This window comes from Mytilus trossulus, chromosome 4 (genome assembly GCF_036588685.1).
Source record: "Mytilus trossulus isolate FHL-02 chromosome 4, PNRI_Mtr1.1.1.hap1, whole genome shotgun sequence".
In the NCBI taxonomy this organism is placed as follows: Eukaryota; Metazoa; Mollusca; class Bivalvia; order Mytilida; family Mytilidae; genus Mytilus; species Mytilus trossulus.
The window spans coordinates 92,333,158-92,347,117 of NC_086376.1; the positions used below are offsets into that span (position 1 = coordinate 92,333,158).

General features: G+C 31.4%; 1 protein-coding gene across 2 annotated transcripts; it reads right to left on the minus strand.

Moving 5' to 3' along the window:
* On the minus strand, window positions 1-12,310 carry LOC134716312 (mesenchyme-specific cell surface glycoprotein-like). 2 transcript variants are annotated; one of them, XM_063579212.1, is made up of 11 exons: window positions 12,171-12,310; window positions 11,420-11,604; window positions 10,178-10,414; window positions 9,629-9,815; window positions 8,516-8,666; window positions 7,785-7,899; window positions 7,264-7,443; window positions 5,910-5,978; window positions 4,423-4,664; window positions 961-1,169; window positions 1-120 (listed from the first exon to the last, which is right to left on the minus strand). In XM_063579212.1, the coding sequence occupies exons 2-11, from the start codon at window positions 11,592-11,594 to the stop codon at window positions 9-11; spliced, it is 1,677 nt and encodes a 558-aa protein (XP_063435282.1). In that variant the 5' UTR covers window positions 11,595-11,604; window positions 12,171-12,310; the 3' UTR covers window positions 1-8. The 2 variants fall into 2 exon arrangements, with proteins under 2 accessions (XP_063435282.1, XP_063435283.1); XM_063579213.1 differs by having other exon boundaries at window positions 11,420-11,614; window positions 12,171-12,294.
* Between the last annotated feature and the right edge of the window lie 1,650 nt (window positions 12,311-13,960).

Genomic DNA, 13,960 nt, shown 5'->3' on the forward strand with positions numbered 1-13,960 from the left:
GAAGTTTATTATTTTGTATTGCCGTCATCGTATATGTCATATAGTCCAATAGAACTGGAAGCAGACCCAACAGCAAATGCCATTGGTTGACCTGATGGAGACATAGTCTCGTCCATATACCTGAAACGGAAGAGAGAATACATATTGAATTGTACATATAAATAGGACACAATACACGCAATTTTATACGTATATGACAAATTAAAGATAAAATCAGGTATGTGTTCAACGTATGTGTGCATGTAATTAACCATATTTCAATATTGTTCTTGAAGTATCTAAATGATAAAACAACATTTTTGACGAGTAATTTCTCGTTTGGTTTTATATCTCGTTCCTTTTTTTATATGGAAGTGGCTATAGGGAGTCGATGTACTATTTTAAATGGTAGGTGACAATTTAAAAATTCCATTTTGTTTGAAAAAATTTAATTATATAACAGTAAAGTTTCATCTTTTAACCAATCTTTAGTCGAATTGATTTTATCTAATTTTAATAACATGACGTCATCATATACTGCTGACATAAATTTCTGGAAGAAACTTTCTGATGGCTCGCAAAATTTTGCTCTTTTTCACACTTACTCATAAAATATCCGGTACCTCCTGTTTTTTCAAACTACTTCAACGTTCAAACAATCTTTAATTATTATACTAATAACAATATCTAGAACATTAAATAGAAATCCTCAATAACACAAAGTATATTTAAAAGAATACAATAAAATAATGTACAACCAACTCTTCAACATAAGAAGATGTGGTATGAATGTCAATGGGTTAACTCTCAATCCAAGTCACAATTAGTAAAAAAATAAAACTTGTATGTCAAATTTCTGCCTTTAACGCAGAGCCTTGACTCCCACCGAACAGCAAGCTATGAAGGGCCGTGCAGAAAAAAAATAGCGTAAAAATAAACCATTCAAACAGGAAAACCTATATAAAAGCTTTAATAACTTACCCAATATCAGTAATCAAAGCATCACCAGCTTGGTTACTGCTGTATAGATTGTTCCAAGTTTGACTGGTACCTCCTCTACGATGTACTGACTGGAATGACAAAGCTGTTCCCACAACATTGTACACATATATAAATCCAGATCGTGATGCTGTTACCATTACTGGGGCGCCATTGAATGAACCAATATCAAGAGCTGTTGGTTCAACACCCTGTAAAAAGTTTAGGCAGATGATCAAAGCTTGAAACAGACAGAAAGAACATCAAATGCATGTAGAAAAGGCAAGAACTCTTATTTTGCGCTCAACGGTGTTTGCGACAAGTCAACACATCCATGCGTTCTACTTAAACTGTTTAAATCTATAGTGTTACCTACTGTTCTGTATGGTTGTGAAATGTGGACTAGTTTAAAGTCAAACGACATTGCTGCGTTGAATCGATTTCAGCACTTTATAGTCAAGCGTATTTTGGACTTGAAAACGTCTACGAGATCAGATATATGCCAAAGTATACTTGGACTTCATACTATTACCTCGTCTATAGAGACTAAGAAGTTATATTTCTTGCAAAAACTGTGTAGTCTTGATGACAACTTCTTAACGAAGAAAATATTTCTTGTGCGTCTGTTTACCTATTTAATTGACAATGAACGCAATCATCATGGGTTCATTCTGATATTATGAACATTTTGTATAAATATAGCCTTCATTCCTATATGCTTGACTTTTTGCGAGAGGGAGTTTTTCCAACGAAGCAATCTTGGAAAGCTATAGTGAAAAATACAGTTGACAAAGTACAAACTGACGAATGGACTCGGCGTTTACATAACGATAATAACTTTTCTCGTTTTAGAAGTGTTCACCTATCGGTTAGGGTTCCAGATTTCTGGAAAAGTTCTAAATCATCCAGAGATATCGTAAACTCCTATTATATTACAAAACTGCTAACCGACATTCCAAATACCACTGGAGGTACATGTGAATTATGTAACACTCAGTTTTTAGATGTATATGTACATGCATGTTTTAGCTGTAGCGGAACTCATTTAATCAGAGATATGTGGTGGGAGTTTATAATGGAAAAATTTCCATTGCATTTATTTGTGGAACTTTATTCATACGACGATAAAGAGTTATATTGCATTCTCTTGGGGAAGCACGTAACAACAAGCAATATAGACACCGACAGTTTTCATAATCTTTGTCATGTGCACGTTGCACACTGTGTCGCTGCTTATAGTAGATTACTGAGAACAACGATAAGTTAATGTGCCAGTGCATGAACCGTCGTTAATGAGAGCAATTTTTGTCAAAATTTTCTTCATTTATATAAATAAGCACAGAACTTTATTTTGTTATGTACATATTGTAATGTTATATTGTGTTATTATCATGTTTTGAAAACTTTTGTAATTTGATCTGTTTCAATATATGATTGTTCATTGAATCTCTTAATAGAGGAAATAAAGATATGAATGAATGAATGAAGTTACAGTAAATGCGCTATGTCACAGATTTCAGTAAAATTTTGCATACAACTCTGGCCCGATGAACTTCAACTGAAAATCGAAAAAATAATAATTGATTTCATTTATCATTTAAAATACAACTGATTGAATTCTTACAGAATTGGTGAGCATTTGTATAGAAAGCACATAAAATCGGCATAAAACCTTCTAAAATTTGTCTTAAAATCGCCAAATCTCTAATTCTACTCCATAGATTTTTCTTAAAAAACTATATGTTGTTGATACATAAATTACCGTTATAATGATGTAAAATAAAGATAGGGTCACCGACTTCGTTTTTACGGTATACATCATTCAATGTTGTGTTCTTTGTGAAAAAAATCCTATAAAACGTCGAAATAACCGTAACATCGCCGTGTTGCAGGCCGTAAAACGTTGATTTTTTGACGTTTTTCACTACTAACAAGGTGAAAAAATGATTGTTAGACAACAAACGAAGTTGGTGACCCCATCTTTTTTTTTACATCATTATGACGGAATTTTATGTGTCAACAACATATAGTTTTCAAAGAAAAATCTATGGAGTGGAATAAAAGATTTAGGGATTTTTTTCGCTGATTGTATGTGCTTTCTATAAAAATATTTACCCATATTAAAAGAAATCAATCTGCAATATTTAAGATAATAGAAGAGATGAATGCATTATTTTTTCGAATGTCAGTTGTAGTTCACCGGCCCAAGATTGTATGCAAAATTTGAGCAAAATCTGCGACATGGCCCATTTACTGTTCCTTGACCTTAAGGGCATACGATACAGTTACAGGGAAGGCAGTGACGTTGCTAACGTAATTTGTTATTTTCGCGACGTCAAACTGTGACATATCGGGAAAAGATGCATTTTTCGACTGATTTTTATCATTTAAACTGATTTAATTTGAAAACGAGTTCATGGACCCCTATTTTTCAAAACGGCTTTTTGTTTCATTTTTCAGGGAGATTCTGTGACCCAAATTTTATAAAACTGTAAATAGAGGATTTTTTTTTATTTAGATAAACATGCAGTAAAAAATGACGTTTTTTCCTCAATTCATGAACATTTGATAAATATGAGTTATTTCTGAATAAAAAATTGAATATTTTTTTAATATATTTATAAAAAACAGAAATTAACGATTATTTAACAAAAAGAAAATTGTGTTTATCTTTTATAACAAAAAAGTTATGTCTTTCTTTCCAAAAAGAAATTACGGCCACAAATCTGAATTTTGAGCAAATCTACAAAATTTCGACCGCATTTTACTCAAAAAGTAGCACATGAAGGTATATTTTTTATTACATATTTGATTTAATCAGGTTAAAAATAGCCTATATGCAAATTTTCATGAACTTGTAAATACAGGATCAAAACTGTATCGTATGCCCTTAAGCGAACAACCATGATGTATAACGTTAACACTGACGTTATACAAAACATACCGATTTTGTTATTCTATTCATAACAATTCTTTTTCAAACATATAATGTAATATGTTATACTGAAAGTTTTGTTAAATAACACATTCCACCAGTTTGCGGATTTGTATTCATTCCATTAACGTTCAACATGAACTTTGTTCAGACTAAGTCAACATTCGATTGCCTGAGGGTCGCTAGCTTGGGAGTAGTAACAATTGAGTTTCTGGACAGTTTATACTCACAATAGTGTATAGATATCTGTATAGCCAATAAGTGCCTTCTGTACTTCCTTATGTTTATAAATTTCTTGTTAAATAATTGCATTTAGAGCTGCTTACTTTCAAGAAGAAAAGCTCGTTTATTAATAATCTGCATCAAAATTAACAGATAAATTCCTTAATTCTCAAAGCGGCGGGCATACCTATCTAATACCATTCATTTCTTTCTTTCATGATGATAGTTTTGTGATAAAACAGGGGAGGACTTTTACCAGGTTTACATACAAGATAGGATAAATACTAATACAGTTAAGATATATTTACATAGTCATCTGATCTGAGATCCATTTCACCGGATGGAGATAAGTTTACATTGTTGGTCTCCCCATTGAAGGTAATTGGATATTTGTTCATAGCTTCTCTCTCTAAATCATCTCCAGTATCGTATACACGTTGGAATGTTACAGAATTCCACATGGCAACACTGCGACCACCAAACGAGTGAGGATATCGTATTAACTGTTGGTTGTTGTTCAGACCATCGAAAATACCAATGTGTAAACGTCCTGTAGGGAGCGTTTTGAGAAAATATGAATTTGTATAGATTGACTATAGTTTTCTTCTCTTTTTCATTTTTTTAAAATATCATCTGTTTCATAGTTAATACTTTAGTGTTATAATGTATATCTTTCATATAGTCATTTTATAAAATTTACTGTTTGCAAAAGTATAAATTATTAAAAAAATAGGGATGTTTTTTGAACTTTTGGTCCTCGATGCTATTCAACTTTGTACTTGTTTTTGCTTTCAAACTTTTGTATCTGGACAAAACGCACTTCTGGCGTATTAAAATTTAAACCTGGTGCCTTTTGTTAGATATTATTCGTGTGTTTTTTTTTGTCAAATATGTCCTCCTATTTATCTGTATTGTAGTCCTGTAATGTTGTGTTGTCATTTTAATGTTATATTTAACATTGCCATTAAAGAGGAAGGTTTGGCATGCAACAAAACCAAGATCAACCTACCATTTTTTTCTTTGAAAAATAATCTGTACCAAGTCAGGAATATGGTCATTGTTTAATTATAGTTCGTTTCTGTGTGTGTTACATTTTAACGTTTTGTTGCGTTTGTGTCGTTTGTTTCCTCTTATACTTGAGTGTGAATTCATATTATTATAAGACGTGTCACGGTACCTTTCTATCCCAAATTCATGTACTTAGTTTTGATGTTATATTTGATATTCTCATCGGATTTTTCTAATGCTTAGTTCGTTTTTGTGTGTGTAACATTTTAATGTTTTGTCGTCATTCTCCTCTTATATTTGATGCGTTTCCCTCGGTTTTGGCTTGTGACCCGCATTTGGGGTTTTCTATCGATTTATGAGTTTTGAACATCGGTATACTACTGTTGCTTTTATTCATACTGGTAAAATAGGTTATGTGATTACGAATTGTTAACATTTCTTTTTACCTCTAAAATAGATAATTTTTATCTTTAATTTATCAATATTTAATTTCAGTTAACCAATCAAAGAAATATTCATAAAATGTTAAATGACCCATTTCAAACATGACTTTAAAAAAAAATGAAAAAAACCCGCATAAATTTTATCGTACCGAATTAAGTTATTTACTAGTATTTTACAGTACAAAAATTCCAGGATGAAGAATTTGCTCGCTCTAATAAAAGAAGTTAAAAATCCAAATATAGTACAAAGCTGGAAAGCTTTAGGATCCAAAGTTCCGAAATGTTTTTGCAAAATTCTAACGTCATTTAATGTCATTTAATCCTAGGGTAGAAAGTATCCATACCTAAATCGGCATCATTATTTATCTTCGCTAGGACATCAGCTCCTACTAAAGCTTCATCTATTTCTCCAGCTAAAATTAAATAAAATATTTAATGAAATTCGCATGAGAAATTGCATCTCTATAATAAATTCATCATAGATACAAGGATTTAAAACGGCACACGAAACGCGAGCCTAGTCTACAAACAACACACTCATCAGTTGTTGTTCAATCAATTATGATCGTCATGGTCCAAATTGACATTTTGACTTTTGATTTTGTGTTCTATCTTTTGAGTGACGTACCATATTATATTTCCACTAGTAAACCGGTATGTGTAGCATTATTCTTATATAGTACTTTACGTACTTTGATTTACGTTATTTTAGTTACTTCCCTTTAATATCAGTCTGAAATGATTTATGTAAACCCCATATATTATTTGCATTATTATTCTTGTGGAATACAAATGAACATGCTGCCTTTTTTTGTCATTCTTATTATCGACGGACGGTACCAGAGAATATAACAACAGGTGTCTTATATAGAAAACACTCTTTGTTCTCAAATATCTGATCACAATACCAGTTTTAGAGTGCGGTTCAGATGGCTTTTTTTAATAAACGCTTATTAATGAGAGTTGTTTTTTTTGGTATTTCAATTCTCCGGATACTAATAAAAAAAGAAGGACGGTTAAGTAGAAAGAATCTAATAATTACTAACAACTTTGCTAACAAAAAGTAAAAACACAAAAATACTCCGAGGAAAATTCAAAAAGGAAAATCAAAAATCAAAAGGCAAAATCAAAAGTCCAAACACATCAAACGAATGGATAACAACTGTCATATTCCTGACTTGGTACAGGCATTTTCCAATGTAGAAAATGGTGGATTGAACCTGGTTTTATAGCTAGCTAAACCTATCACTTGTATGACAGTCGCGTCAAATTCCATTACATTGTCAACGATGTATGACCAAAACAAACATACTCAAAGAGTAAAATTGTCAAAAATAGGGGTACAGCAGTCAATATTGTGTAATCATCTTAATATCACTAAAAACAACAAATGTAACAAAGAAGCACAAAAAGGCAGACATCAAATTTAACATACTAATTTTGCTTTTCTTATACGACTTAATTAATCTATGTAAAGTCTACCCGTAAAGGATTCATTGTCTAACACAATACACGAAAGGAAAAATAAAGTTTGGCGCTCATGCTACGAACAGTATAGTGATTTGAACATTTTCATCGTTGAAGGCGATCTAATTTTTCTGAGTCGTTGATTAATCTAACGTTGGTGGATATCCCACATTTTTTTTTATTCAAATGTCAAATAATTTCAAGAAATGACTAAATGTATGGGAAACCTACCATTTCTTAGAGCACGTGCCCTCATTCCATCTGAAAATTCGTATCCGTCATTTGCCAAGGACCACTGTTTCATAGCACCGGTATTAGCAGTAAGTAAGTATCCCTGGCCATTAATAACTCCGTATTTAAGATCACGTGGTTGATAAAAAGAATATATGTTATGACGTTTCATATTTGGTCCTGAAAATATAAGGATACATTGGCAACTATAGTTTAGTACACATTTAAACTATTGGCATATTGTTTAACTATTCATTAAAATGGAAATAAACAATCTTGATGAAGTTCTTAGTATTAAAGTTATTTTATATTCATTTTTTGTTTTCTAAATAAAATGTTGACTTCTTATTATCTTTATAATAAGTTACTGATACATAGCATTGACGTTTACCGTGCATACATTAAATTCGATTTGTATATGTATCTAATCTAATTTATATGTGCGCTTTGTAGAACACAATTATATACTTGAATGGGAACAGATCATTGACATAAGCGACAAAATAAATAAAAAAAATCACCTCCATCTCTGTCGCTAGCATCCATGTCAAAACTAGTCCAGTTTTTGACACCGAGGGGATAAATATCTATGAACTGGTTATTTGTCAAGTCAAACTTAAGAATGGCATTGTTTTCCTACAATCAAAATGTTTTTTAAATGATTAATATTATTACGCAATAACGTTAAAGGTGAATTTACAGGTGTTTTTGATACATACAATGTCTCCTTTTCAGGGATATTATAAATCTAAATACTAGTATTGAACCAATCATGTTGGGCAATTGATTTGTGTATTGGTAAACCGTATTATTAGCATTGTAATAGATGATTATAGATAGAAAGGCGAAAGAAACCAAAGGAGTATTCAAAATCTCGAAAATGTTCTCTACATTTTGGAGAACTCTTGCAGCATCTCCCTGGTGGTCCTACAGCATTGTAAAATGTCTGTCCCTATCTAACATGTCCTCATTTTTCAGTGGCATTCCCAATTCCTTGTCATCATCCTAGTCAACCGACACAAATGTAGTTCACATGACTTATCAATTGTATAAGTTGCTAATTTGTTCTCGTAAAGAATGGGCATGAGAGATCAGCTACAGCCATTTGATGAAAAACAATAACTAAGGCAACAGTAGTATACCGCAGTCCAATAGTCAAAATTCGATTTGGAAACTTAATAATCTATTATATACATGTATGATTATTACTTTCGATTACGGTTGTTTTGGACTGTTATGCATAAACACTCACTTGTAATGATATGTAAGCATATCGACCAACGTCATCAATAACAACAGATTCTGGTTCTAAATCTTTAGAAAACGACCCCTCTATAGGAGGACTAGCAGTGCTGTCTCCTCTGAATACATATCGGACACCCTTTGAAACATATTCAAGAACTCTGCAATCAATGTAGGTGATAAATAAGTCATTTGAATACACTGTATTTGGCCTTTTTGAAGACCTTTAAATTTATTTAAAAACAAAAAATAATCAAATCAAACATTGTTTAAATTATCAAAAGCATTGGTTGAACACGAACATCCATGACGCAGTCATTGAAAATGCAAGAAAAAAATTCCTATAAATACGAAATCATTCCTGATAGAGGTCAGTAATTTGAAGACGTATCAATCGTATCAAATACGTTGACGTATACTCAATTACAGACTTACCAATAAACATTATGTGACCCCGAGCTTTAATTGTATATACTCTCAATAACGCAGATGGACAACTGATAAATTTTTGTTGCTAGTATTCAATTATGTAGTTGACTTAACTGTTGGAAAAGAGGGACAAAAGCACAAAAGCTATTAGAGGGACAGAGGGAAAACGTGTAATAGATTTAAGCTCTGGATCACACAATTTTGTTAGGTATATCTACAGATGCGTATACGTTAACGTATATGATACGGTTGATACGTTTTTAAATGACCGACCTCTGATACTGACACATTAACTGAAACGTGCATAAGACAAACATGTTGATATCCTAGGACTTTTCCTCACATAAAACAATATATAACAACCTTTTAAATTAATGTTGACCGCGTTTCGGTTGTGCGTATGTATTATTGTTCCTTATGAATAACGACGTTAAAATGTTTATGGTTTCTTAATAAACACTTGATTGGGCTCGTGTTGCAAAGTTTTCAGATATCTATCTTTGTAGTGATTTGTAGAATGTTGTTTGTCTTTTCATCGTTTTTACTTGATTGTTCCGAAATTGTCGGGTTTCTGTTCTATTTGTAAATTTTGATAGTTTATTCAGTATCTTCCGTCGCTTTTTTAAACATATATAGGCGTTCAATTATTCATGTGATTATGTACATACTTTTTATTCTCAATACTATTAATTACCTGTTGTCAAAACTTTGAAAATTCACGTTAACCTCTGGTGGAAAACCTTGGTCATTTCTCACAATAATGGTCATTGAACCCTGTGGATCATTTACAACACCATTTAATAGTCCAAGTTTCCCTTCGTTCACGACCACCAAACGTGAGCAATCATTGTTGAATGACATATCTTTTGGGTATGAACCAACTATTGAGTGAAACACATTCAATGAAATAAGCGTTTAAGATTCATTACATGTATAATACATTATTTCTTTTTTCTGTTTGAATTTGTTTGAGTATTTTTCTTCTTCATTATTTAGATATATTAGGTTAATATTTTGCATTTGGAACAGTCGTTATGTTTGATGGTTCGTTGATAAATTATCCTGCAAAAGATTCTCGATTATATAAAACACATTTATTTAGCCAAGAAAGCTCTAGAAATTGAAGTCGTGCAAATAGCTTCATTATTTTTTATAATGATATGTTTTTGTCTTAAATGCTGTATTGTATTACTGTGTCACAAATTATAATATACCTCACTCAAATATATTAGGTCAAACCTACCTGCTAGACGACCAAGTCGAGTTAACGTATTATCATTTTTAGTGAATGGTAGAAATAGCTCTACATGTCCAACCGACACCTTATTGTTGCTGGCAATTGAAACAGCTATTGAGTCTGAGCACACTTGTACATCTGTGATTTCTCCATCACCAGCAGAGTTAAACTCATGAGTATAACGTATGGCAGGTGTGTCCGGGTTTGTAAGCTCAATTATGTGCATCAAATTTGTACCAGTTCCTGTGATAAGTAAATATAAATGTTGTCCATATCTTTAAATTTACCATGTTTGTTTTGCTTTTAATTCAACCGATGCTAATTTAAAATATATATATATAACTTTATTAACAAACTGTTAACAATAATAAATGCCTTTTCTCCGCGATATTGATGGTTGTATAGATAATTATATATATGATGAATAAATTTTAGTGTTATTTTTGTTTAAGGTGGTATTGATGTCTTTCGCCATCTTGGATTGTAAAAAATCAGAGAATATAAGGTCCAGATTTTCAATTAAATTAGCAAGAATTGATGCAGAAATGCTGAAAACTAATAGGATTTTTTTTTTTAAATTGTCATTTCAAGGGTTGATAACTCTGAAATAGTGCATTTTCTTAAGGAATCTACATGGAATTTTGCAATTTTGTATTCTAGCCAGAAAAAAAACGTACGATGACTATATTTTTTATTTTGGTATTCTCAAAGCATTTACTTATAGCTTTATTCTCGTATTTTATTTTACAATTCTATCATTTATTTCATCTTTTAATCACATAATGATGCTTTTACCAGTATAATCCATACAAAATGTGTCATTTTGTCACAATCTGTAGCTTGGGAAAAGGCGCGGTGACCTATCATTTTCATTATATTTTTGAACATATATCAATAAAAACTCCACTTTGGCAAAATATGAACAAATTCTGTTATTTTTAATTTAGACACCCATACCACCTTAATATCAAACATATATCATAAATGTAATCATGTTGTTTGTCATCAGACCTCTAATGCGTTCCAATTTAGATATACATGTTATGTTAGGTAGTTAAGATCTTCCTCTGACCTTCCTCAATTTATCATGTTTTGTAATTGTTCCCATGTTTTCCTATGTTTAAATCTGATATGTGTTTTTTATAATTGTCTCTTGGATTCCTTTCTATCTTTTTAAACATGTGTTGATGTAAGATGTGAAGTAAAATAATAAATGAAAAATGTGTCCCCCTCTTAATCCATACTTACCAATAACATATAACATTCTAGTTGGAGCATGATACCTTGCCTTTGTAGCTCCATTTCTCCCAAATCCAAAAGTCCCGGCAGTATTGTATGGTAGCCTGATGTATCCTCTTTCTCGAAACTGTAGGATACTCAGCACGAAAGGTGTTGATAGAAGTAAAATTAGTAATGCCCGCATGATTGGTCACCTACAAGAACCTATCAATTTTCAATAGTTTTTAATATTAAATCCTATAATTGCAAATCACAGACAAGACACATCGATCTGCTGGATCGTAATTGATAAAAAAAAAAACAGCAACAGTTTGATCCATCCCACACACGAACACATACACAATCAAACACAGAAAGAAAGAGAAGGAGGAGAACTATACAAAAAACACAAGATGTTAAAAAGTTATTCCTTCCTCAAGTTTTTTTTTATTTGAACTTCTAAAAGAGGTACTTTGATTCTAAATGGGATAACTTTGAAATGATAAACTGTGTTTTATTCTTTTTATGTTTTCAGGAACTTGCCAGTTGTTTTTCACTTGTGTGGGTGTTTGATTTTATGAACCCTTTTTTGATAAGACTTGGAGTTCCTAATATATCTTGATATACTTTATAAAAATTATAAAGGAAAAAAAGATTCTTACTTAACATAAGTTATATTTCTATACACGTTTCTGAAACTATGCTTTCTACAAGAAAATAAAAATAATAATACATTTTGATATTTTTTAAATTAGTAAAAATGTAGATGTATAATTCTTACCTAGTTTGTTCTAACGGTATTCTAGATCCCAGGAAAACAGTCACCCTTGAGACACGACAGCTTGGTTGTGACCTTCTTTTAAGTAAATTTAGGCACTCTCAGATAAAGATATACATGATTTGACCTCATATAGACACAATTGCCATCTAAATATAATAAAATTGTTCATTGAATATATAACTGACTGAGGCATGCTCAAAAATGGTATTTAATACACTTTATCGTTCATTGACCTAAAGAAGATCGATTGAGATTCTTATAAACAAGACATCGACTACCGAAAATTAGTAATTTTAAGAAAATTATAAGTATATTTAAATAAATGAAATCATTATTTTCCAAATGTCATGACGGTTCGATGTGCTTTTCTTGATTTATCCTCAGCAGAAACTTAAACACTTGTTTTAAAACGTGTGTGTGTGTATGTGTGTATTTCTTCAAACTATATCATTCAATTTAATGCACATATGAGTTCAAATAAATAGACTTGCATAACCATGGCTACAAAATTGGTATGGGTACATATATATATATATATATGAAATATTCATTTATTGGAAGAAATTCAAAAAAATCTATTTGGTAGTTAACAGGGTGTTTTCTATGTGCATTTTACTGAAGAACATATGTATACACATGTAGCATGGCAGATTGGTTTTAATTTGAGACGATTACAGTAACAATGCTAATCTACGTTCGAATTTGACATGAGCTTAAATCTTTAATAGGTTTTACATGTTCATATCTACTAAATTCAGACGATTTGCAACGTGAATGTGTCAGTTATTTCATTGATCTAGATATGACTTCAGGTTGCCGTCAGTGTAAGTGAAGATACGACTGGGTGAATCAGTACATATCACAGTGTAAGACAAATAAAGAATTGAAACATATAACGACCCTTTGTCTGTGTGTTATTGTTCTTTAATCAAACTTTTATTCATGAGCCACTTAAATAAACTAAGTTCATTTCTAAAAAAAAATAATGGTTATAAAGAATTTGAAAAGACTTTTCCTGTATTAACAATTTTTATTAGGAATACGCATCAACGAAAAAAATATATACCGTTTACCTAAGAGAGTTAAGACAACAACAATCAAAACCAAGGAGTAAAAAAAGACTCATAAAACCAAAGGACATTTACATCATCAGTTATAAATAAAGAATAAGAAATAATACGAACTCCACAAAAATCCGGAGTGTAAAACTCTTTTGGGTCGACTTTTCTTGGGTAAGACAACAACAGCAAAGTTTAATTATAGGAACTTTTTGGCTGTTTCATTATGCTAGACTAAGTGTTTACTATGTATTTATCAGCTGTTTGTCATTAATGTACTGCGAGACATGTTCATGTGTATATAAAAGTTGATTGTTGTTTACACGTTTGTGTGATTGTTTGTCTGTTTAACCTTGACTGTCCACAGTTAAACTCGTTTTAATGTGCGTTGTTGCTTTTAGATTTGACTTGTAAATAAGACGTATTTTACGTATTTACTATCTAAACTATCTGATCGTGTAAACAGATGAAAACTAATGTTGACCTCTTATTCAACTAATTTGAAATGGTTTCAAACAAAGCTATGCAATCAGGTCTTACAGTTTGCTTCCAATAATGTCTGTACCAACTAAGAAATGAGACAGTTCATTTCCCTTCGTTTTGCTGTTTTACAGTTTGCCCTAGGTTCTTTGAAGTAAATTAAGCTCAAACTGCATGGTGATATGATATGCAAAGATTGTACATTGAATGAGACGTAAAATATGATTATGTGTAGGACCATTTTGCATTTCT

Excerpts from the sequence above, each read along its gene's own strand:
- LOC134716312 (XM_063579212.1), bottom strand. The coding sequence starts at position 11,594 with ATGCGGGCATTACTAATTTTACTTCTATCAACACCTTTCGTGCTGAGT. Across the intron at positions 7,900-8,515 it reads ATGCTTACATATCATTACAA|GAAAACAATGCCATTCTTAA; the intron begins GTGAGTGTTTAT and ends TTTTGATTGTAG. Across the intron at positions 5,979-7,263 it reads GGCACGTGCTCTAAGAAATG|CTGGAGAAATAGATGAAGCT; the intron begins GTAGGTTTCCCA and ends ATTTAATTTTAG.